Raw genomic sequence first — 26358 nt, 5'->3', positions numbered from 1 at the left:
AACAAATTCAACCTGTCAGTTTTTTGTGGTCTTCCCAAGTCTGAGGACATATAATTCTGATATTGTCCTGCATCTTATGTAGCAAGCAGAAATGTCAGGGTTGTTCCACCTTCCCACCTTTGTTCCTCCAATCCCAGCGCCTGACCCAACTTCGTGTAAGAGCGCAAAGACACAACAGGCACAGAGAAATAAGAACATTCATTCATTATCTGTAACCCTTATTCAGTTCACGGTCGCGGTGGGTCCAGAGCCTACCTGGAATCATTGGCGCAAGGCAGGAATACACCCTGGAGGGGGCGCCAGTCCTTCACAAGGCAACACACACACTCACACATTCACTCACACACTCACACCTACGGACACTTTTAAGTCACCAATCCACCTACCAACGTGTGTTTTTGGACCGTGGGAGGAAACCGGAGCACCCGGAGGAAACCCACACAGACACAGAGAGAACACACCACACTCCTCACAGACAGTCACCTGGAGGAAACCCACGCAGACACAGGGAGAACACACCACACTCCTCACAGACAGTCACCCGGAGGAAACCCACGCGGACACTGAGATCTGAAAGTACTGTTATAGCTTGTGGAAACAGATTTATAATGTGTCCCCTTTTTAAAGATCAGAAACAGCAAAGGACTCTCCTGTGTGCAGTAACTTACAAGACTTGTAGATTTTTTAAACCTGTGTTGTTACTAGGTATCAATATTTCTATGTTTAGTAAAATCTGCATTGGTTTCCATATAAAGACTTTTGTACTGGTTTCATCTGATTTTGACATTTCATATCTGTACCTTTTATTAGTTTTACTGAATTTCTCACCCAACCGTTAGCTGTATCCTGGCCCCTAACGTTGGCTGTTAGCTGAACTCCCCCATCACCGACTAATACCAGGAGAGTGAAGATGTGATATCAACCACTGGCTTCTTTTTGCACTGTTGCAAATTCAGTATCACAGGACCGGTCAACGTAGTGGAGGAGAACACCAACTGCCCAGATCTGCCACATCAGCTGGTAGATGCCCATTCTAGTTTTAATATTAGTATTAATACGTTTTTATATCTGTTAGGTTTCAGCATCTGGATCAGGATTTTGGTCTGTTATCAGTGTCATCTTCATGTTGTGCAATTTCTAACGAATCCTACTGCATCACATTGACATTGAATCTTACCACACATTTTGTCAGAGGTTCAGATGCGTAGTAGTCGCTTATCTCTATCAGACTCTTACATCCTCTCTGTCACCATCTGTTAATAGCAGTGTGGCAGAGCCAAGTAATGCTGAGGCTTGCATTTAATGAAATGTGATTCCTGATTCCTCCACTGCAATGACAATACCACACACACCATCTCTCTCTCTCTCTCTCTCACTCTCTCTCATTCTCTCTCTCTCTCTCTCTCTCTCTCTCTCTCTCTCTCTCTCTCTCTCTCTTTTTCTCTGTCTCATTCTCTCTTTCTCTCTCATTCCCTGTCTGTCTCTCATTCTCTCTCTCTCTCATTCTCTCTCTCTTTCTCTCTCTCTAATTCTCTCTCTCATTCTCTCTCTTTCTTGCTCTATTTCTCTGTCTCATTCTCTTTCTCATTCCCTGTCTCTCTCTCATTCTCTCTGTCTTTCTCTCTCTTTCTTGCTCTTTCTCTCTCTCATTCTCTCTCTCTCTTTCTTGCTCTTTCTCTCTCTCATTCTCTCTCTCTCTTTCTCTCTTCCTTGCTCTCTCTCTCTCTCTCTTCCTGCTCCCCCGAGGCTGAACAGGAGAGCTTCTCTTTCCTAATCAGGCTACTGAAGGGACTGGTCATTTCTCGGCTTGTCATCAGTGTGTGCAGTATTTCCAGGCAGTGTTCAGGTGTCTGCGAGTCATGGAGCTGAGTCTGTCGTGGTCTCAGACAGGTGTTTTGCATGTTACGAATAAGTATTTAAAATGCCTTTATCAAGGACAACTGGATTTTCCTCACTCTTCCTAAATATATGTTTTATATCATCAGTATCACAATTTAATGTTGATATATTGGTGATAGACCACTTTTTTTCATGAGTAAACACAGTCTTCTGGGGTCTTATCCCAGGTTTTCTGACTTGGATTCATGTGCTCCAGACTCCCATATTAAAGTGTACATGTGCATACGGTTGTTCATAGTGTGTCCTCTTTAAAGTTAGTTCACAAACCCATATATGGAAACTGCGTTTGTGATGTCATGAAAAACAGTGCCTTTATAGACACACACACACACTCCAGCAGTTTACTCACACTGAAGTCATGAGGAGTGTTTCAGCTTAGTCCGCTTTAGACATGAGGGCAGCAAATTAGAGCAGAACCGATTTACATACATCACTCTTAAAGACAAATAAACAATAATCCTGACTGATTAAGACCAAAACCACTCCCTCAAAACAAACACACACACACAACATTGTTTTCACTGGACGCTAAAGAAACACTACAAAATTCATTCATTCATTCATTATCTATAACCCTTATCCAGTTCAGGGTCACGATGGGTCCAGAGCCTACTTGGAATCACTGGGCGCAAGGCAGGAACACACTCTGGAGGGGGCGCCAGTCCTTCACAGGGCAACACACACACACACACACATTCACTCACACCTACGGACACTTTGAGTCTCTAATCCACCTATCAATGTGTGTTTTTGGACTGTGGGAGGAAACCCTCGCAGACACAGGGAGAACACACCACACTCCTCACAGACAGTCACCCGGAGGAAACCCTCGCAGACACAGGGAGAACACACCACACTCCTCACAGACAGTCACCCAGAGGAAACCCTCGCAGACACAGGGAGAACACACCACACTCCTCACAGACAGTCACCCAGAGGGAACCCACACAGACACAGGGAGAACACACCACACTCCTCACAGACAGTCACCCGGAGGAAACCCACGCAGAAACAGAGAGAACACACCACACTCCTCACAGACCGTCACCCGAAGAGGGCCTCAAACCCACAACCTCCAGGTCCCTGGAGTTGTGCGACTGCGACACTACCTGCTGCACCACCGTGCCGCCCAATACAAAATATTTTACCTTAAAATTACAGCTTCAACTTCATAGTGATGCTCCGCTGATCTGTAATAGCACTTCAGAAGCCACACTATGTAACTTTTGGAGGAGGATCTTATAGTCTTATCCTACGTTTATTCTTAGATCTCTGTTAGATCTGTTTTTAGTAATTCTCCATTTCGAATATCTCAAAATAATATTTTTTGTTTATTTTGGGGCCTCTGTTTTATTATGTACCCCTGTAAGTTTCCGCCTTATTTTTATTTTTATTTTTTCCATGGAAGGAAGATGTCCTCAAAGCATTTTACTGCTAGCTATACTACGTAGGACTAAGTATGTGACAATAAACTTGGATCTGATTTTATCTGGCCCTCAGGTGAAAAAACGAATAAAAGTGTAGTGTATAAACACTTCACAAATATAAACCTGTTCTGGTGTGGCCCTGATGTCCCGCACTGTTTATCTGTACCACTGATAGTATTCTGGGGAATGTCCATTAACTGCAGTCAGCACATTACTGAGGTTTTTAAATAGCCTACACTGTGTTTGTGTCACATGGCTGCCGTTGACCTTGTGAAAATCTGTTCTGAGTCACTCTGCTCTCTGGGATCTCATTCGACTGCTGTTCTTCCAGCCAGGGCCTAAAATACTCCGGCATTCGAGCGGTACGGCCCACCTCCTCTCAGCCACGGCCCCAGGAACACCCTGTGTGTGTGGGCTGCTGGGGTCTGCCGCAGGGACGGTGTTGAATTCGATCTTTTGCTGAGTGGAGGGCATGATTGAGGTAGAGACTGAAATTTTGTAATCTTTAAAATGCGGAATTTTTATATTTAATAAATATGCTGCAGTGGATTCTAAATTCTGTGCTATTTTAAGCCTGTAATAAAAACTGATATTAGCCTTATTCCAGGATTCATCAGTCGTCAAAATGGCTGCTTTAGACCCAAGAATATTGACAGATGAAGCTTGTATAAGCGTTTTAAAATTGTATTTATTTATTTTTTACTGATTCGGTTTGTTATTGTCATGAAAGGCTTATGAAATATGAATTATAATAGTGTTACCCATTTCTGCATCACAGTATCACAATGCACAAGTTTACCTCATTGTGTGTGTGTGTGTGTGTGTGCACGCTCACTTAAACCTTGTGGGAAATGTCCTAAGGTGAAGTAAATGATACGTAACGCAGCTACTTTGAGGAGATCTGTTTGCGCCAAGCCCATTGAGCCGGTCCTCCTCAGACCTCACTGTGATGCTGAAACGGTGCTGCTCTGGTGAAAGAGAGATGCTTAACCTTATTTAAGCACAAAGACACATTGTTGCAACCTAATGATGTCATTATAGAGTTTCCTGCCACACTCCTTTAGCTGGAAACCCCCCGATGAAGAGCTTTATCTGTGCTCTGGAAGTTGTTATCTCTTTGAGGTTGAATCTCTGAGTCTGCAGCTTTGACTGCATCAGACACACAGCACTGAGGAGGAAGACCCACTGCTGCAGTGTGTGCTGGTAGGTTTCATTTATACCAGGGAGATTTACTCCTGTTCTAATGCACTCTGATTCTTTGCTTATGATCAGTTTGAAGCTGACCAGGTTTTTTTTTTTTTTTTTTTGGTGTGAAAATTCCCAGCAACATTATTATGACTGATTATTAGAAACACTTCCTTCTTTACTCACTCCATGTCCAATTATAAACATTAGCCCAGTAGTTAACATTACTTTAAAACGACATATTCATGTGTTTTCGGTGTGACTACCTTTCTCATTGCCTTTGCAGCAAAACACAATAATAATAATAATAAAAACAAATGGAATAGTCCATAAATGTGTGCGAGTTTGTGAGAAATGCTGCCTCTTGTGGTGCTATTCCTAACAGTGATTGAGTATGTTAGGGACGGACTGAGTGAGTTACAAGCCAGTTCCATTAGGTCCTTGCTGAGTTTAACAATAAATATCCAGACGTGTGGCTTTGTGTTCAGAAACTGACCAGTGATGAAGGGATTGAGAAGGCAAACACAGTATTGTAATAAGTTCCCCACAAAATATAGCAGTTTTGGGAAAAATCTTCGTGAAATAACATCAACACCTGTAAAGACTAGAATAGCATTAAAGGCAGCTTTGACGATTGTGGAGCACCACTGCTCTCTCAAGCAAAACAAAGTGCTCCAGAATGTTTTTGTTCATTCAGAAGCTCCACATCTTTTAAGGTGGAGCAATGCGTTTGAGGAAGAAACCGACTGTAGCTTGTGGTTGAAGTGTAAGTTTTTATTCACTGTTTCAATTACCACAGAAACTCATTTGTGACTCAATTTGTTTAGTTTTGTAGACCTTGGTCTGTGTTTACTTTCAGGCAGTTAGCGGTCTCCTGAATTTAGGGTCCGTTCCTCCTTAATTGATTTAAGAGTAGCAGCACAAATAAATCAGTATTACCCACCTATTTTGCTTTCCATTTACTGAGCTAGAGCTGCGTTAAAAACACCTGTCATTTTTCCTGCTAGCAAATGGTGAGGAGATATTTTCTGAATGTTATAAAGTGTATTGGATTAAAACCTTTAAACATTTCCAAAAGTTCTCTATTTTATTGAGATATTACAATCTCACTGAAGACTTATTGGTTGTTATCAGTGTATCACTGTTCTCCAGCAAATAGAATCTAGGAGAGAGGTGTTTCTGATAGTGGCCAGGGGGAGTGTATTCCATTTAAAAAGCAGTGGATTCAAACATCCCTCCCCTGAACTCTGGCACCATCCCAGTTAATATGTGAAGATATTCAAGGGTGTTAGACTTTCCTGAATGTTTAACTCCTCTCCAAATGTATCGGCCAGGTCTTCCTCCTCAGTCCACCAGTGATTCGGTAAAAAAGGTTAGAAATGGATGCAGTTAGCAGGTTTCCTCTGCATCTCTTTTGTTGTGAAGGAAAAAGATATTTCTCCTCCCTCTGCAGAGAAAACCTACCACAGGCTCCTGAAAGAGAGCAACTTTGTGCAATGCACAGAAGACTTAATGAGGTCAGTTAAGTGTTGAATTAGGGCATGATTCCTCACTGTGCTCCTGACCACTGTACTGGCCTCGAGTGAGGAACATTTCAAGCTTTTCTGAGAAAGAAACAAGAGCAAGCCTTTGTTTTTTGTGCATACTTATTTACCATTTATCCATGCTTGTTTCTGGTGCTAGTTGCTTTTCCAAAAATACACTGAGCAGGGGTCAATATCTCTTAGTTAGTTCATAGGGTTACTTTAAATAATCTGAGGTTTTAGGTAATAATATTCATACCTTAAGGTCTGTTAAATATGATATTTAATATTATCCAAGCTATTATTCAGTCTATTTAATGTGCAGTGTTAGTGTTATGGTGACTCTGAATGGTCTGTTATTGGAAGAAATGTTGTTCTCTTGGGTTTGTTTATATTCAGAAGCTCTGCATCTTTAAAAATTGAACGGCATGTTGTTTGTTGGTGTCTGAAGTGTAACTTGTCTGTAAGGTTTTATTCCCTGTTTGAATTACCACAAAAGCTCATTTGTAACTGGAGTTATTCAGTTTTGTAGCAAAATTACCCCAACTTCCGACCACTTTAATTACAGTATTGGAAATCTTAGCTAGCTGTAAATAAATAGAAGTACTTTACTCACTCAAATCAACATTTTTCAGGAGTCAAATATGTGTAGATTAATGTCCAAGACTTGCTTGACTTTGAAAGAGAATATGTTTTTAGATAAAAAAGCTTTTGTTTAAGTAGGTGCCAGTACTGCTAAGATTATTAGCGCCCCCTAACTTCGGCCACCTCCCCTGCTTGTGACCGTCAGACGAGACAGTTTCTACCACATTCAGTGGTTTTGAGAGGTTCACAATGAGATTACGTTTGTCCTGTGTTGGTATCCGTACTCTACATGTAAGGATTACACTGGCGGTAGATTTTCCCCTCAGAGAAAAGGAAGCTAACCGCTAAGCTAACTTTTACACTGAGGGAAATATCTGTCGCGAAATGGAAATGTGTTGTGTTCTACATGCAGTTGTGCACACAAAGAATTACAACATTGTTAGAGATACTTAAATATTGTTTAGATGTGTGATTTCTTGCAAGACTGGTGTTTAAATGCTCTACTAGGGCTTGATCTTATGTTCTATTGTTTTACCCAATGCGATTGGCAAAGAGAGAGAGCGGAATTGCACCATATACGGCAGTGGCCGGAATTAGGGGACGGTCTGAAATAGGAGGAATACTGATAACACATTTGGTCTTACGTACAGTAAGAATTAGCACGAGGAAAGCTGTAGAAAGCACATTTACATTTAACTTAATGGAAATATTTAGCCTTGGTTTGAGAATAAGGCACTTTTCATATCGGGTTTTGACAGGTTAAACGGACCAATCAGAAAGTACCACGTCATCAAGCCACAACATCATTACGATTGGTCGAGGAGCGGCGAATTATGTGAATCATCACTTGCAAGGCAAGAAGACATCTTGGACAAAGTGGCATCACACATTCACCCAGTCACTCTCAAACACTTCTTTTGACAACTTTCACACACTCCCCCAGGCGCACTAAAAAGCAAACCCATGCAGATACTGGGAGAACGCCAAACTCCTCACGGACGGTGATCCAAGGCCGGCCCAAGGACCCTGCAGCTGTAACTCTGCCTCCACCTAGTCCCGCTCAAACCAAACCAACTTTGTTCTTCACATTTACTCACAGCACATTTGCTACTTTTTTATTTAATCCTTTTCATTTTTATTTATTTATTTAGTTGTTGTTTTTTTTTTTTTTTATTTATTTATTTGTTTGTTTGTTTCATTTTTGTGAATATATTTTTATTATGATTTTTTTTGACACAACATACACGGAAAGAAAAAGAAACAAAGATGCACATGTAAGGGAGGAAGCAAGGGGCATTTTTACTGTATTTGTTTTAATATTTATTGTAATTATTGATAATTGTATAGGGCGGCACGGTGGCGCAGCAGGTAGTGTCGCAGTCACACAGCTCCAGGGACCTGGAGGTTGTGGGTTCGATTCCCGCTCCGGGTGACTGTCTGTGAGGAGTTGGTGTGTTCTCCCCGTGTCCGCGTGGGTTTCCTCCGGGTGACTGTCTGTGAGGAGTGTGGTGTGTTCTCCCTGTGTCTGCGTGGGTTTCCTCCGGGTGCTCCGGTTTCCTCCCACAGTCCAAAAACACACGTTGCAGGTGGATTGGCAACTCAAAAGTGTCCGTAGGTGTGAGTGAAGGACTGGCGCCCCCTCTAGGGTGTATTCCCGCCTTGCGCCCAATGATTCCAGGTAGACTCTGGACCCCCGCGACCCTAAATTGGATAAGGGTTACAGATAATGAATGAATGAATGAATCTTAGGTGTCTGACATGCACAGTACTGTATATCCAAAAGTGTTTTATTATAGGAGAAGGAAAAATTATAAAAATATTTATAAATAAAAGTATTTTATGTAATTTTGGACTATTTCTGCTGAGCTGTTTGTCAGGAATTGTTCACTAAACAAAAGCTGGCATTGTTAAATTTATGTTCAAATATGAAAAGCATCCAAAATGGAGATTCAAGGTTTTGTCCCACCCTTTGACAACATGCTGCACATTGTATTCATTTCTTTGTGTGGTTTAGCATTTCAGTTGATAATATTTTGGCTTTCTTTAATGAAGGGCTGCCTGTAGAATCGCTCAAAGCTTAGTAGATCATTAAAACACATCATCTGAGACTCAAGGTTTCAGTATCAGTTTGTTTATCAACATTGCAAAAGAAATCTTTGTCGTTCCATTGTAATCCTTGGGTACTTCGTCATACTGTTGACGATGATGTTGTTGTCTTTGTTGGTTTTTCTGTTGCGCAGTGAAGTATTTTTGCAGCCATGTGCTGAAATTAACTGAAGTGATTGTATTGTCCTGATAGTGTTAGATGGTGTAAATGTGCTGCTTGTTTTTCTAGATCATCTTCATTCTCGTGACATTCTCTCATTCTTCTGGGAGATGATTCCCTCCTGATGGCTGAGCATTAATGGCACTGCTTCTGCATGTAGGTCATGTGGAGAATCTGGGCCGGCGAAAGTCAGACTCTTCAGAGAATGAGTTAAAGTAGTCGTCTAATTAAGGCGTGTGGCTGTAGTCGCTGTTGTCTGGAGATGATCGGCGTTGAAAAAGTGATTAAATATTGATTGTACGTTGGCTGTGGGGTGTTCTGGTCCCTGACACGTTCACGAGCGGCAAATCTGCGGCTGAGAAAGATCATAGTCATGGTCTTCTGACGAGATTACGCATGGCACCGTGGCTGATGAAACAACCTGCAATTTCTTATTTTCATGTGATTGGTATGTTCCACTTTGAGAGCTGGCCTCATGTCTGAAGGCTCTGATGTGGAAGCGATGGCTTATTACAGAGAGAATTACATCTGCTCTGAGACAGCCGAAGAATGTGTGTGTGTATGAAAAATGAAATAACGATCCTCAGCCTTGATTGTGAGCGAGGGGAGAGCAGGCCCTGGAGGACCACTGCTCGGTGTGTGTGTGTGTGTTGTCTGTGGGTGTTAGAGAGTCATCACTACTCAACACTTCTGATGCATGTGGAGGTTTTGCTCCCAGCTATTCCCAGCTGCGCTCGCTAGTTTGGAATAATTAGAACGTCCCCCTGAGCTCTTTTCTCTCCCAGACCTTCAATCCTCTGCCTTTTTTCATATCGATAAAAAGCAAGTGAACGAGAGCGTGAGCGTAATCGTAGAACTCAGAACCAGATTAAGTAAATGTGTAAAACACGTCACATCAAAAAAAATATTACAGCATGTCTTCAGCTTTTATCTGCTAACGTTTCTCAAACTGATTACTGGGCTCATTACGTGCGCTGTAGATTAGCTGGGCTTCATGGCTCTTGCTCTTTGATACAGCATGCTTTCACATTTTCATTTGACGCTACTGCAACACTAGTGCAATGTGCTCAGCCTTTCAGAGTTGCTTAAAGTGACAGCTTGATGAAAAATCTCATTTATGTAGTTATCAGTCCCGTACTAAACATGGATTTGTTCAGCCGTGACCTTGCTGCTGTTTGGGGTTTGCTTCCACACAGTTTTATAGAATTATACAATAAAATTACTGCTAATGTTGTAGCCATGTGATGTACAAGGTGTGCAAAATATTTAAAAGCATTTTGTGTAACGTATATAATTGTAATAGTAATAGTTGTTATTTTATATAATAAATCCCTAAAACTGAATCATTAATATGTGATATTCACAACCAACCCGGTCTCACACTCACTCGTGATATAGTCACATATAAAGGAGACTGCAATTCGTGACATAGTCGCATATTTCCGACATTTTTATGCGACAATATCACAATCGTAAGTGAATGGGTAATTACCATAAAAACACTCATATCAGTGCCCTGTGTTATGCGACAGTCACACGACAACTCTTCCTCATTAAGGCGTCTTTACCATCCGTTAATACCACGGTCTTATTTTTATTTACGGAAAGTATAACCTCACTAATTCATTAATTGCTAAAATATCGAAGCAAATAACGGCTAGAGAACTGTTCTTTTCAGTGTTAACCTTTTGAAAATTAGTCAAAATAACGTTAAGTGAAAGAAATGTTCTCGTTAGAGTTAAAGCTAAAGTAGGACACCAATAATAAGCATCACTCAGGAGAAATATTATAATAAAATACTTTATGCCTTTGTTGGAATAAGAACCTATGTTTTGTAATTCTCAGGGTTTTGGTTAGAGTCTTAAGGTTTGAGTCTGTAAACTCCCTATGAGCTCAGACTCTACCAGAACAAGGCCCTGTGCTGAGTTTTGATACAATGCAACAGTTACCGTAAAATGACGTTTTGAATATTGAAATACAGTTATACAAAACACAACTCTGTAAAATGTGTATGTACCTAACCCTTTAGTCTGGTTTATTAGAAGTGTGCCAGTGTCAAAATCGCATTACCAATTCTATTAGGCATTACTTGACGTGACATACGTGTGCAGTTTGCAAAATGCTAATTAGCACAAACTGCTCATTAGTAGGCCTGAAAAATGTAGGAAAATGTCTGTGTCTGTATCTTATCTGTGTTTTAAATTGTTTGATTCTGTTAATCAAAAGTATTTATTTATATTTTTAAACAATCTGAATATCCACCTTATCTAAGAATAGACTTTTACCGTAGTGCTAATCATGGCTGTTTGTTTGGGCTAGCTTTGGGCCACTCAGAAAAGAAGAAAGATTTTAGCAAGGAGCTGGCAGTACAAGTAAAATCTTGTTTGTATACTTTCTGTCAGGAATTTCGTTATTTGTAGCTGTCTTAACATTTTCAAACTTTCAGCAGTGTATGTTGGAGACAGACTTTTATTCTGGTAAAGTGATCAACATGATTCAACCGAAATAGCTCAGTTGGGAGAGTGTTAGACAAGGGATTCAACAAGTGACGCTTCCGAGCCTTCAAATCTTCTAGTTAGGGACAGCTGTGGCCTGGTGTTTTGGGAACCGAGGTTGTATCCGGAATGTTGCCTGTTTGATCCCCAGGGCCGGCAGGTCATGATCCCCAACCGCTCCCCTGTGCCGTCGCTAGGGCGACCCACTGCTCCAGACGTGTGCTCACTGCCCCCTAGTGGTGTGTGTGTGTGTGTGTCTGTAAATGGCAGTTTCACTGCACGGATTGGGTTAAATGCGGAGAACAATTTCCTCCACTGTGGCCAATAAAGTGATTCTAATTCTGATTCGAATAATGGCTTAATTCACAGTAAATATGTTTATTGTTTTAAAAGAACATGCAGCTGTTCCCCTAAAGCATTACACCTGTGGCACCCACAATGGTGAAGCAGTGCTGATGAACTCTACGACCTGTGGGAGCTTCTGGAATAAATGTTTGATTTGTGTAGTTGTTTGACACTGTTGGATGTTTGTTCAGAGTGTTGTTCGACTTTATCACCTCAGGATATTATCCTCATGAGTAAGAAGCCTCTGCTTTGAACTGCACAATGAGCAATATCCATTACCAGTGTAGTCCATGTATATAACACGCCATAATCGGACTTTCCCCACTTTCCTTTAGTGTAGTGCCCACACACACTTTAATGGTGCTGTCTCAGTATTCATTGTGTCTACATGTATTTGCTCTGTATATTGTGGCTGTCCAATTAAAAACACGTATCTCCATTTGTGTCAATTTATAGTCTTTTTGTATAAATTTTATAATTAATCACCCAATAGAAAAGCTCCAAAATTACTGGAATAAAACCCCTTTGCCTTAATTTACATTGAAAGTTAAGAAGGTTGTTCCCTTTTGTAGAATTACTAATATATATATATATATACACACACACACACAGGGCGGCACAGTGGCGCAGCAAGTAGGTGTCGCAGTCACACAGCTCCAGGGGCCTGGAGGTTGTGGGTTTGATTCCCGCTCCGGGTGACTGTCTGTGAGGAGTGTGGTGTGTTCTCCCTGTGTCTGTGTGGGTTTCCTCCGGGTGACTGTCTGTGAGGAGTGATATATTTTTATGACAAGCACCTATATAATTTGTGTGTGTTTCAATTGCTCCTTGTCCATTTTCACCCTGCTTTTCGATGGTCAGGACCCCATAGTGCAGGTGTAATTTGGGAGGAGGACCATTCTCAGTGCTGCTCTGACAGTGATGCTGTGGAGAGAGAGAGGACAGAGTGTTTAAAAACTCCAGCAGCACTGCTGTGTCTCATCTACTTCTGTAACACACCAACAAAACATCAGTGTCACTGGAGCGCGGAGAATGATCCACCACCCAAATCAAACCTGGTCTGTGGTGGTTGGAGAAGGGGAAAAGGGAACTAACAGTATGCAGAGCAACAGATGGACTACAGTTTGTAACTGCAGAACTACAAAGTGGTTATTGTTTTCTCAGATATAAGGCTTTTCAAGGTGCAGATGCTGTATATGATGAACTCCACATCCTTGTGGACATGTGGCTTGTGCACCATGTATTTTGTGTGTTTATGTAAGTTCTGTGTTTTGATTTGCTGTCTGCCCACAGGCTCCAGAGCGGGATGTCTATGGCCGAGAAGGCTGAGGGCCCCGTGTACGTCTACGAGTCAACGGTGCATTGCTCCAACCTGCTGCTGAGTCTGAACGAGCAGCGGCAGCAGGACGTGCTGTGTGATGTGAGCGTGCTGGTGGAGGGGAGCGAGGTCCGAGCCCACAGGGCCGTCCTGGCGGCCAGCAGCCGCTACTTTTCTCTCCTCCTCAGAGGTCCAACAGAACACGAGCCAGTCATCTGCCTGCCGCCCAAGGTGAGCGCTACAGAAGCTATGGAAAAACACGTCTCCTCTCACGTGTAAACACTATAGTTTTAAACATACCACTGAAGCGCACCAGCATTGTTTTAAAACCTCTCTAGCTGACGTTGTCCACAGGCTTACGAGGCTGTTCCCAAGCGTCCTGAAAGGTCACAATGTCCAGTGCCAAACATGGGCTTCAGGGGTGTCTAAAACCCCAAGCTATGGGCTGTGGAGCACTCCCTGAATATTGTTGAATACCTTTGGGATGAGTCGGAGTGCAGTGTGGTTCAGAACTAATCATCTGACACCAATACTTAATCAAGTGGATGTTTATGTGACTGAAAGCTATCAAATCTTCACAGCAATGTTCCAAAACATTTCAGATCTGAAGCTGGTGCTGCGGCAAAAAGAGGAAAAAAAAAAACCTCTTAACGAATGCCCTTTATTTTAGAAGAAATTTTGGATGAGCAAATATCCCCAGCCTTCTGACCATATAACATTTGTGCCCCTGACGTGTTTAGACTCCTTACACCAGTGCTATCTCATAAACACAAGCTTACACCTGTGTTTTAAATCAGTTTTTGCCTTCTTTAGTTATATATATATTTGAATTACTGTGTTTGTCACTGACAAATAAAACTTCCAAGCAAGAGTGAGTGAGAGAGAGAGAAAAAAAGATGTGCTTCAGAGTGAAATGGGGCACTGTTTCCAGTGATTTGTTTAGTGTGACTTGTCTTGGCAGAGTTGCAGAGAGTTCCTGAAGACGCTGGTGCTATGAAAGCAGCAGGACCCATCATTTATTCATAGTCACTTGTCAGAGTAGGGATGGTATGGATGCCTCTCACTTTCAGCACCCAGGCCGTTTAGATTCGTATTAGTGCCTAACGCCCCAGTTATGTCAAAAGTCCCCACTTTAGCACCAGCCCCTGCATTAATTTCTATTAATCTTTGAGCACTGACGTGTAAAAAAATAGTGTGTTCTCTAATGACTGAAAAAGGGCTGTGTTTCTCCCATCTCTCGCCTTAGTCAGAACTCTGTGTGTGTGTGTGTTAGCCTGCCTGCCGTCCTCATTAGGATCACTGGTTATAACATTAAAGGAGTCTCATATGGTGCTGGGCTTCCATAAAGACGTGCTTCTGCTGCAGCAGCTGCTGATGCAAGCTGAAAATAGATCCAGAGGATGTTCAGCACTCGCCCCCCCCCAGTAGCTCCTCCATTTATTAGTGACTCTGGGAAGACTGCCTAGCCTTATTTTAAGCAAGATGACTTTCCCTTTTCTGAAAGACCAAGCTCCGGATGCAGTCACACGGCCCCTGGCATCGTCCGAACACGTCCACAACAGCGAGAGGATGCTGTGAACAAAGACTTTTCTACTGTGCATTTGTACACGCATTGGCTCCAAGTTATTCTAATATTTCTTTGCTATGTTGGTAGTTTTTCATGGATTTAGTATTCAGAAGCTTTGTTTTTTATCAAACGCTTAGACAAAGCTTCCACACACTAACTAAACAGACCAATGCCAACATAAGAAATGAGTGTTTAAATATCAGATGAGGTGTGATTTTGGTGGTGCAGCCATGACACTGACACAGAGGTGGTGTTTTAATGCATGTTACACTGGTACAAGTGGATCAGACAGTGGTGGGAATAGACAGTAAACACAGCAATAGATTCATTAAATTCATTTAGTAAAAACACAGCTGTTCATAATTCTCTTTTAAAACTTTCCAGTTTGGTTTGTGGAACAGCTTTTGTTATTGTGGAGCGTGCAATGCTCTTCTCACACACACATCCTTCCCGCTCGCTCTCCAGAGAACTGGCCACTCAGGATAAACAAACAATTTGATTGGTTTAATTTAATGAAGGGGCGGCACAGTGGCGCAGCAGGTAGGTGTCGCAGTCACACAGCCCCAGGGGCCTGGAGGTTGTGGGTTCGATTCCCGGTCTGGGTGACTGTCTGTGAGGAGTGTGGTGTGTTCTCTCTGTGTCTGCGTGGGTTTACTCCAGGTGACTGTCTGTGACGTGTGTGGTGTGTTCTCTCTGTGTCTGCGTGGGTTTACTCCAGGTGACTGTCTGTGACGTGTGTGGTGTGTTCTCCCTGTGTCTGCGTGGGTTTCCTCCGGGTGACTGTCTGTGAGGTGTGTGGTGTGTTCTCCCTGTGTCTGCGTGGGTTTCCTCTGGGTGCTCCGGTTTCCTCCCACAGTCCAACAACACACGTTGGTAGGTGGATTGGCAACTCAAAAAGTGTCCGTGTGTGTGTGTGTGTGTGTGTGTGTCTGTGTTGCCCTGTGAAGGACTGGCGCCCCCTCCAGGGTGTATTCCTGCCTTGCGCCCAATGATTCCAGGTAGGCTCTGGACCCACCGCGACCCTGAACTGGATAAGGGTTACAGATAATGAATGAATGAAAATTTTAGCAATTTAAGTTGAATACCCCTGCTCTAGCCACTTAACCAGTGGCCACAAGATAGCTTTTGGCTGGATAGTATTGTTTGGTGGCTATTCTCATTTCCGTACTGACACTGAGCTGTGTAACACCTTAAATGAATGTCTGAGTACTCACTGGTTAACCACTAGAAAACATTGGATGCCTGTCTGGTCCATCCCTTCTTTTTCTCTCTCTCTCTCTCTCTCTCTCTCTCTCTCTCTCTCTCTCTCTCTCATTCTCACTCACAGCTGCTCCAAGACTTGATTTGCTGAACAGATGTGCTTACAGATGTATGTAATTCATCCTTGTTTGAGAACCCCATGAATGCTCCAAGCTGCTGATGCAATGTCAACATGCTGTATGTAAATGCCTCTAATGTTTTCCTTCTCGTGAAGCAGCAGCCTCTGTGAGAACAGATGCGTCTGGGCCGCAGTGGGTGCACTGGTGTTTATGATATTAGTTTGTTTATAAACTGCTATGCAAGCACATGTTCTTTTACACAAGGTCTTAACACTTCTCCAAAAATCTGCCTAAATCACGTTTCTCAGTTTTTAGACACAGGCTCATTCATTTTCCAACTTTGGTGCTGAGGAACATTTCTTGCTTTAAACAAACATCTGTGGCTTTAACAAGAGCACACAATCTGTACATTGTCTCGAGGTATTTTCACTGCGTAACGTCTTTTGAGATTTGTAATAACAGATTTAAGCAAAACTCTTAAGTGGCACATCTACCGTTAGCATTCTCCTCCAAGTGTGTGGAGCTCTTAAAACATTGCATTGACCGCAGATTGAAACGGAGGTAGAGCTTCATGTGTCTCAGCGGAAGCAACGCTGCCTTTTCCTTATCACATAATGATATAGCTTTCTCCTGCATCTTCAACGCTAGATGTTTGTGGTGGTATTGCAGGGCTGTGCAAACGTGACAGAATCCATCCATCCATTATCTGTAACTGCTTATCCAATTTAGGGTCGCGGGGGGTCCAGAGCCTACCTGGAATCATCGGGCGCAAGGCGGGAACACACCCTGGAGGGGACACGTGACAGAATAATAATAATAAAAAAACATTATAGAAGAAGAAGTTTGCAGATTTTACTTCTCAATCCGCAGTGTAGTTTTGAGCGAGGAAGGTGTGGTCATTGTGTCCTTTAATTTATTTATTTCCCCCCTCTCTTCTGTAGATCACAATGAAAGGGTTTGCGCCTCTCCTGCAGTTTGCCTACACCGCCAAGCTGCTGTTGAGCCGGGAGAACATCCACGATGTGATGTGCTGTGCTGAGTTTCTGGGTGTCCACAACCTGGAGGACTCCTGCTTCCTTTTCCTGAAAGCTCAGATGAGCAGCGAGGGTGAGGAGCGTCCAAAATCGCCTCGCGCACCAGCCCACGAGGACGAAAGGGAGCTGAGAGGTTCTCTGAATGTCCCTTCAGCCATGGGGAAAAAATGTAGTCCCTCATCCCTCAGCAATTCTCTGAACAGGGAGAGGCTACCATCTGTCAACAACCTGCATCGGTCACAAGTGCAAGAGTCCACAGAAGTCCCCTGTTTTCCCAAATACAGAAAACACCAGCAGGCCTACGCTAAGCACAGTGCCACTCGCACCTCGTCCAATAGCAGTACCTCAAGCCTCACCAGCTCCCTCCAAGAAACCATCACCAGCAGTCACACCCAGGGCCTGGATATTTCCCGAGTGAAAGCAGAACCAGGCACAGCAGAGGACAGACTCACCTTTGAGCTTTCTGAACTAGAGCAAAGTGATGGCAGTCAGATGGAGATGGACACAGAGATTGACTTTAGCGACCAGCTGCTCAGTTCTACACCTGCCGAAGTGCCAGGTAACCGGACGTCACCCCTGTGCTTGCGTTCCCTGGTCAAAAACAGCCTTATCCCTCCACTCTGCAGTTTTTCAGCAGACTCTTCCTTGCTCAGAAGCAACCAGCAGTTTTCTAGTGCACGCTTCCCTGCTCAAAACCACCATCTAACTCAGGGTGACTTCAAAAAGGACAATCAGGCATTTATTGGAGGGTTTGCAGTTACCTCTTCAAAGCAGTCCAGTAGATTCCCAGCTTTGAAGTCCCTCTCCTGTGAAAGAATCTATAAGCAGGATCTGGAGCAGGAGATGGATCGCAGGAGCGTCATTTTCTCACAGCCGTCTGAGAGATTACTGGCACATTCCAACCCAGATGAGCTACCTCTGGAGCCTGAGGCCCCAAAAGTTATCTGGACGGGGTCTAGTTCATTGCCCTGCTCTCAGACGCTCTCCCCTACATCTGGACCTTCAGAGCCTGCTTTGCCGTCCCGGCGAAGGCCTAAAAGGAGCTGCCCTGTGCCCATTAGGGTGTGTTCTCAATCCTCCCGTCCTGAGACTTGCCCCAGGACATCCAGCTCGTGCTCTTCCTACTCGTACGCGGAGGACGGAAGTGTAAGCTCCCCATCCAGTCTGCCACAGTTCGAACTGTCCTCATCCTGCTCCAGCCTCGCTCTAGACGGAAGGCCCAAGGTTAAATGCGAGAAACTGTACGACTCGAATTCAAGCGACGAGTCCGGTTCTTTCTCAGAGGTAGACAGCGAATCATGCAGCACCAAAGAGCCGCACAGACTTGAGGTTGGTAATCTCACTGTTGTCCTCACTGATTTTAATTTTTGGAGGTTGGAACCTGTAGGGCAGGGGTTCCTTAACTGTGGTCTTGGGACTATCCAACAAACACAAACCTATAAATGGTCTCCCATGCCTGTTAGCCCTTTTCGACCAAGGTTATGTGATGAGTCGGAGGCATTGCAGGGGTGCTATGGCTGAATTCAGAGCCAAAGAGATAAATGAATAGCGTCATGCACTATTTGCAGCGGATTCTGATATGTGTGTGTAAATGATACAGGGTTCTGAGCCGTTCTGCTGAGCTTGTGAACAGTAAGAACAGCAGCAAAAAAATTTGTGCTGACTACAGCCACAGAAAACAAACCTGACATTTCCCCGCATACCACTGAGGACAATATAGCATGCTGCTAATGGCTCATCAAGATCTGCTGCGCCATAACACTTTACTTGAGGCTCTGAGCTCTTTCTGGAGCTTCTTTATCTCTACACGTCACAATTAAACACCATCACAGTTAGTGCTGAAGGACCTACTCTTTAATAAACCTTTCTAGTTTACTTTGGGAACTAATTTATGTTGGTGGAAATGGTTCGGAATTAGGTTTACAAACGTTGGTGGAAAAGGCCTATGTGTAATTGTTTGTACTCAATATAAATGGCCTCTCTGGGTCTGGTACATTTGGCTTGTTTTAACATTTTCTAAACTAACTCCAGCTTTAAAATTCTAAAAGCCTTTGGACACTGACCCCACTAACACTCCCCCACAAACAATGTTTTAATATTTATTGCCTTGGGATAAAAACAAAGCCATGAACCAAGACGGTGCTATAATAACCTTATGGTCAATTATCAATCTCCACTTTAATCTCCTGCATTAATTTTTATAGTTTATAGCCATTTTCACTCAGTTCTCTTCCTTCTCTGTTCTCGTTTTCTACACTTTTAGTAAGTGCTCTTATTTCTCCGCACCCGTTGTCTGTTTTGCTGTTTTTAAACCTTGTATTTGCGATCTCATATAAACGCAGGTCCAGCGCTGTGATTGGACAGACTCAGACTAGGGGCAGGGTGATCCCCCCCCCCCCATTCTTTCTGACAGCCCAATGTTGTTTAACAGTATGAGGATTGGTGGCCTCCAGATCCAGAATTTAATGTGTACTTTCTTTGAAAAAGCTGCTTGATTGAGCCACTGAAACTTACTGCGAATTCTTCGGCAGAAAAAGTTGTGTCCGCGTGGGTTTCCTCCGGGTGACTGTCTGTGAGGAGTGTGGTGTGTTCTCTCTGTGTCTGCGTGGGTTTCCTCCGGGTGACTGTCTGTGAGGAGTGTGGTGTGTTCTCTCTGTGTCTGCGTGGGTTTCCTCCGGGTGACTGTCTGTGAGGAGTGTGGTGTGTTCTCCCTGTGTCCGCGTGGGTTTCCTCCAGGTGACTCTCTGTGAGGAGTGTGGTGTGTTCTCCCTGTGTCTGCGTGGGTTTCCTCCGGGTGACTGTCTGTGAGGAGTGTGGTGTGTTCTCTCTGTGTCTGCGTGGGTTTCCTCCGGGTGACTGTCTGTGAGGAGTGTGGTGTGTTCTCCCTGTGTCCGCGTGGGTTTCCTCCAGGTGACTCTCTGTGAGGAGTGTGGTGTGTTCTCCCTGTGTCTGCGTGGGTTTCCTCCGGGTGACTGTCTGTGAGGAGTGTGGTGTGTTCTCTCTGTGTCTGCGTGGGTTTCCTCCGGGTGACTGTCTGTGAGGAGTGTGGTGTGTTCTCCCTGTGTCCGCGTGGGTTTCCTCCAGGTGACTCTCTGTGAGGAGTGTGGTGTGTTCTCCCTGTGTCTGCGTGGGTTTCCTCCGGGTGACTGTCTGTGAGGAGTGTGGTGTGTTCTCCCTGTGTCTGTGTGGGTTTCCTCCGGGTGACTGTCTGTGAGGAGTGTGGTGTGTTCTCCCTGTGTCTGCGTGGGTTTCCTCCGGGTGACTGTCTGTGAGGAGTGTGGTGTGTTCTCCCTGTGTCTGTGTGGGTTTCCTCCGGGTGACTGTCTGTGAGGAGTGTGGTGTGTTCTCCCTGTGTCCGTGTGGGTTTCCTCCGGGTGACTGTCTGTGAGGAGTAGGTGTGAGTGAATGTGTGACTGTGTGTTGCCCTGTGAAGGACTGGCGCCTCCTCCAGGGTGTATTTCCACCTTGCGCACAATGATTCCAGGTAGGCTCTGGACCCACCGCGACACTGAACTGGATAAGGGTTACAGATGATGAGCGAATGAATGAATATATTCTACTCAGGTTTTATATTCTTCCCTCAACACATCACTAGCACTTTTCAAACTGTTTTACTCCATTTACATAATGGCTTTAGACCCTCAACAGCAAACCAGTTCCAATGGAGTTGTGATGGAAAATTTCTTGCTACCGACTGTGCAACATTCAATTCAAAGTTTGAAGTGTTGATTTATTAGAGCAGTGTAACGCTGCAGGGTTTTGGACCAAACATTCAGACACTGCCAGGACCTTAATGTACATTGTGTTTATTCAAACGCACCAAACCCCGCTGCCATGGAGCATGTCACATAACACTCTGAACCCCACAGCTTTTATCTCCTCATGATTTTCAGTTCTTTCACTATTTGCAATTACTGTCCCTAGGGTTAGGGTCATCTTAATCACTATCATAATTTTCACACACATAATGAACCTGTCTTATATCACTTTGGATTTAGCATCTGGTAAATACATGAGTGTAAATGTTTAGTTACAGACTCTGAGGGTCACACGTCTTGTGCATTTACTCCCTCAGTTTGGGAGAATCAACATAATTCCACAGGAGCGTTAAAGCATGAGTTTACACTGTGTTTATAATTAGACTGTGGACTTAGAGTAGTGCCTTTTCACTTGTTTCCATCATTGACTGACTGCAGTTATGAAACATCCTCGTGTTTATTTCTGTAGCCTCTCACAATTACACTCAGGCCATGGGATCTTGGAGTAGTTCTGAGCGTTGCCATGGTGATGGGCACTGAGTCAGTCTGTCTCTCTCTCTCTCTCTCTCTCTCTCTCTCTCTCTCTCTCTCTCTCTCTCTCTTCACTCGAGCACATGTCTGTGATTGGCTCTGTAATCACAACTCTAAATTTATCGTTTGGAAAGCCCTAATTGCAAGAAATACAGTTCTGAGAAAATTATATTCAAAAAGCTATTATAGGCAATAAACATCCATTTCTAGAAAATATTAAAACACAAAAATTCATTAGTATTGTGTACAAAATAACATTTTAATTCATTTATTAATTTCATTAGTGCTTTCATTCCCAAAGGAGTTGTGTAGAAGGGGGGGTACTTAGTCTAATTAATTCTCTGATAAATTAAATGAAGTGTGCTGGTGACAGAAGATCCAGAGTCCTCCCCAATGGCTGGAGGTAATGAGGAAGAATCTAGATTAGGGCTGTGCGATATGGTAAAAATGTATATCACGATATATATTTCTTAATCTCTGTCGATATGATATAATTCCGATATCGATATGAACAGTAAAAAATCCACTGAAAATCTTCCAAGAACAAACAAGAAACATGAAATCACCATCAAACTTAAACCTCTTGGCTTTGTCAATGTTAATATCATTCATTCATTCATTCATTGTCTGTAACCCTTATCCAGTTCAGGGTCGCAGTGGGTCCAGAGCCTACCTGGAATCATTGGGCACAAGGCAGGAATACACCCTGGAGGGGGCGCCAGACACACACATTCACTCACACACACCTACGGACACATTTGAGTCGCCAATCCACCTACCAACGTGTGTTTTTGGACTGTGGGAGGAAACCGGAGCACCCGGAGGAAACCCACGCAGGCACAGAGAGAACACACCACACTCTTCACAGACAGTCACCCGGAGGAAACCCACGCGGACAGAGGGAGAACACACCACACTCCTCACAGACAGTCACCCGGAGGAAACCCATGCGGACAGAGGGAGAACACACCACACTCCTCACAGACAGTCACCCGGAGGAAACCCACGCAGACACAGGGAGAACACACCACACTCCTCACAGACAGTCACCCGGAGGCAAACCTATGTTCTTCAAACTTACTCACGCATGCTTTTCTGAAAATAAAAAGTTATTTCTCATTTTTGTCAAACGTCAGTATGTATTTATTGTATTTATTAGTTTTCTGTTGTTTAGAGGTTACTCCTGAGTTGAATGTCCTCAGACCTGTGCGCTGTTTGTAGTTGTAGGATTTTTGATGTGAAGTATATTGAATGATCTCTGCTGGTCACAGAATATGTTTGAAGTCAAAACCCTTGAGGATGAGGCTGTACATCCATCGCTCCTGGAGCTCCCTCACTCCAGAGAATGCTCCACAGACCAGTGCTTGGGGGGTTTTATACACCTCTTCTGATGCTTAGTCTTGGGCATGGGTGACCTAAGTATGTCAGTGTGTGTGTGTGTGTGTATTGTCAGTGGAATTGCATTAGGCTCATTGTGCTGTTCTCACTTGCATGCAGCAATATAATTCATCTTATTGTGTGGGTCTCTGTCTTCTCACTGTCTGTCAGGCTCTGAATTGCTCTTCCTTCTTGAGGTGTGTGTGTGTGTGTGTGTGTGTATCTGGCAGCTGCAGGTCCCCAGACACAGAAGTGGGCCAGACGCTGGCGGGCTCAGGGCTCTCAATGTGGGTCGCTTCACCTCACTGTGTAACAGATGTGTCTCTGTGTGTGTGTGTGTGTAACAGATGAGCCCTACTTTCTAGCTGGACCCCCACTCAGAGAAATGACCCCACTGCTGTTCACACAGAGCTGAATTGGGGTGGGGGACATAAATGGTGCCACTGGAAACCTCAATCTGTCGTCGTAGCCTTATTACAGGGCTCTGTGTGGCGGAGCAGCTAAATATAGAGCTCCGTCTCACACGGAACCAGAGCTGGTGCAAGGTCGAGAGAGAGAGAGACAGACGGAATAAGACAGAACTCTCCTCTACGCTTACGTTCTCATTCAGTAAGGGCTTTAAATCTGGGCTTGAGAGGAAAAATCATTGTGTAAGGTTCTGTATATTAAAGATGACATTCATGATTTTAATCCAGAATCACTTTTTATAAAATTCGGAGGCTGTTTCCTCACCATGTGCTTCAGGGAACCTGTTTAATGTGTTTACGAAGCCCCAGTGTCTGTAAACGGGTAAAAAAAAATCGGGTAAAAAGTCAAAGTCTCGTTCTGAGTCTGATATGCTACGCTTCCTCGCTATATCTCTTACGCAGAATGACTCAGTGGAGGCTCCTGACCCAACTGTGACCCTGATCAGATTAAAGTGCTTACAGAAGATGAATGAACATTGCGGCTAAGGCTACGTGAGAAGGACAGAAAACCACATTAGTATTAGATCATTGTTGATATTCCCTTCCATTACATTGTCAACACATTGCTTAATTATTACATTACTTTTAAATTAGTTTATGTTTGTAAGGGTGGTATAAGTTCTTGGAGTTGGTTCTGGTTTGAGTTTGAATCTCAATGTGAGCTGAACTTTAAATAAAGAGGAACTGAATTGGGGAAAAGTAGAAATCAAATGTCCTCCATTATCAAGACCCAGCCACTGAAGAGGCATAAAGAGGGGAAAAATAATACTACAGCGTCATCTAGTGGCCAGTTTTGATAAAAATGGGATGTAGTTACATTTAGATTAGTAGGAGATGTTTTAAAGAAGTTAATTAACGAATGTTGTCTTGAAGGGAAAAATCATCTTTAAATTCCAAGGGCCTCTGTGTATGTCCACACTTCAATTAAATTCTAATAACTACAGAATATTTGTGCAGGTTTTACAGCTTATTAAAAGGGTTACTGAATAGTTAATGTGAAGAATAAACATTAAGTCTTTAATATTAATGGAATAGTAACGCTGCCCTGCAATGAACAGGTGCCCAGGGTGTGTTCCTGATTTTACTATGGACTCTGCACCCTCGCTGACTCGAGATGAAGCAGTTATAGATGATGAATGAGGAATTTGGGAATTTGTGTACAATTTACATATATATATAATGTACCTCTAAAACTGTTTTCATAAAGGTGTTAAAATATTTATTCTTCATTCATTCATTCATTATCTGTAACCCTTATCCAGTTCAGGGTGGCGGTGGGTCCAGAGCCTACCTGGAATCATTGGGCGCAAGGCGGGAATACACCCTGGAGGGGGCACCAGTCCTTCACAGGGCAACACACACTCACACATGTACTCACACACACACACCTACGGACACATTTGAGTCACCAGTCCACCTACCAACATGTGTTTTTTTGACTGTGGGAGGAAACTGGCGCACCCGGAGGAAACCCACGCAGACACAGGGAGAACACACCAAACTCCTCACAGACAGTCACCCGGAGGAAACCCACGCAGACACAGGGAGAACACACCACACTCCTCACAGACAGTCACCCGGACGAAACCCACGCAGACACAGGGAGAACACACCACACTCCTCACAGACAGTCACCCGGAGGAAACCCACGCAGACACAGAGAGAACACACCACACTCCTCACAGACAGTCACCCGGAGGAAACCCACGCAGACACAGGGAGAACACACTACACTCCTCACAGACAGTCACCCGGAGGAAACCCACGCAGACACAGGGAGAACACACCACACTCCTCACAGACAGTCACCCGGAGCGGGAATCGAACCCACAACCTCCAGGTCCCTGGAGCTGTGTGACTGAGACACTACCTGCTGCACCACCGTGCCGCCCTTTTTATTTTTCTTTTATTTAACATTTCTATATTGATAGTGGTTTTACCTGGTCATTTTTGTCCAGTCTGTATAATCTCCTGTGAAGCATGTCCTCAGACGGAGTTGTCCTCTTCCAGGTGAAGCTGCCGTTTCCAGTCGATCAGATCACGGATCTGCCACGGAATGAATTCCAGCTGCTGGTAAAGATGCACAGACTGACGTCAGAACAGATGGAGTTTGTTCACGACCTGAGACGGAAGAGTAAGAACCGCATCGCAGCACAGCGCTGTCGCAAGAGGAAACTGGACTGCATCAAAAACCTGGAGACTGAGATCCACAAATTGGTGAGTGACTCCCTGATCGCTGAGAATGCTCCGGACACCCACAGAGCAGGTGTGATTTGGGTGGAGGATCATCCTCAGTGCTGCAGTGACACTGACGTGTGTTAGTGTGCATTGCACTAGTACGAGTGGATGAGACCCAGCACAAATCTTTCAGTGTGAGCCCTTTACCTTGGTAAACCATAAAACCTGTGTGTGTGTGTGTGTGTGTTCAGGTGTGTGAGAAGCAGAAGCTGCTGACGGAGAGGAACCAGCTGAAGGTGTGTATGGGGGAACTGTGGGAGAACTTCTCTTTCTTGTCCCAGGAGGTGTGTAGAGAGGAGAAGCTGAGTCCAGAGCACAACTTTTCTGAGTTTGACCAGCGTCCAGATCGAGGCTCCTCCAGCCCGATCCATATAGACCTCACAGTGTCGTCCAGCCCCAGCAGTTTAGACCTGACCCTGCCGTCCCCCAGCGCCACAGAGCACCACAGATACCAGGCCTCACCCCCGAGGTCACAGCTGGAATCATCTGGACATATTAAAACCTCTCTCCACATCAGCAGCCCCACGGTCACCATGGCTTTCTGCCAGGAAATGACCAGCAAGTGTACAACCGACGAATAACAGCTAGATAACCTGTGAAAAACAGTTTTGTTTTCTTCTTATTATTATTTAGAAATCATATGTGTTTAGCTAATGTTTGAATGTTTTTACAGCTTTAGGGAGTGCACTTTCCGCCGTTCTGTAGTTGTCCAATGTGCTGTGGTGGTGATTTTTAAGAAATTTTATTTTATTTAATGTGAGCAATCTCAAAACTGTAAATGTGGTCTCTCTGGTAGTGAAATCTTCTCAACGCTACTGGATATATTTTTCATTCATTCATTCATTCATTCATTATCTGTAACCCTTATCCATTTCAGGGTCGCACTGGGTCCAGAGCCTACCTGGAATCACTGGGCAAAAGGAAGGAACACACACACACTCTCACATTCACTCACACACTCCCACCTACGGACACCTTTGAGTCTCCAATCCACCTACCAACATGTGTTTTTGGAGCGTGGGAGGAA

At 43.9% G+C, this 26358-nt stretch overlaps 1 protein-coding gene across 1 annotated transcript; it reads left to right on the top strand.

The window, feature by feature from the left end:
- The first annotated feature begins 13028 nt into the window (after positions 1-13028).
- Positions 13029-25912, top strand: bach2a (BTB and CNC homology 1, basic leucine zipper transcription factor 2a). Its single transcript, XM_066657119.1, has 4 exons — positions 13029-13271; positions 16868-18289; positions 25104-25310; positions 25523-25912. The coding sequence occupies exons 1-4, from the start codon at positions 13029-13031 to the stop codon at positions 25910-25912; spliced, it is 2262 nt and encodes a 753-aa protein (XP_066513216.1).
- Positions 25913-26358: the final 446 nt, after the last annotated feature.

This window comes from Hoplias malabaricus, chromosome 1, assembly GCF_029633855.1.
Source record: "Hoplias malabaricus isolate fHopMal1 chromosome 1, fHopMal1.hap1, whole genome shotgun sequence".
Taxonomy (NCBI): Eukaryota; Metazoa; Chordata; class Actinopteri; order Characiformes; family Erythrinidae; genus Hoplias; species Hoplias malabaricus.
This window is presented reverse-complemented; position numbering and strand designations above follow the sequence as displayed.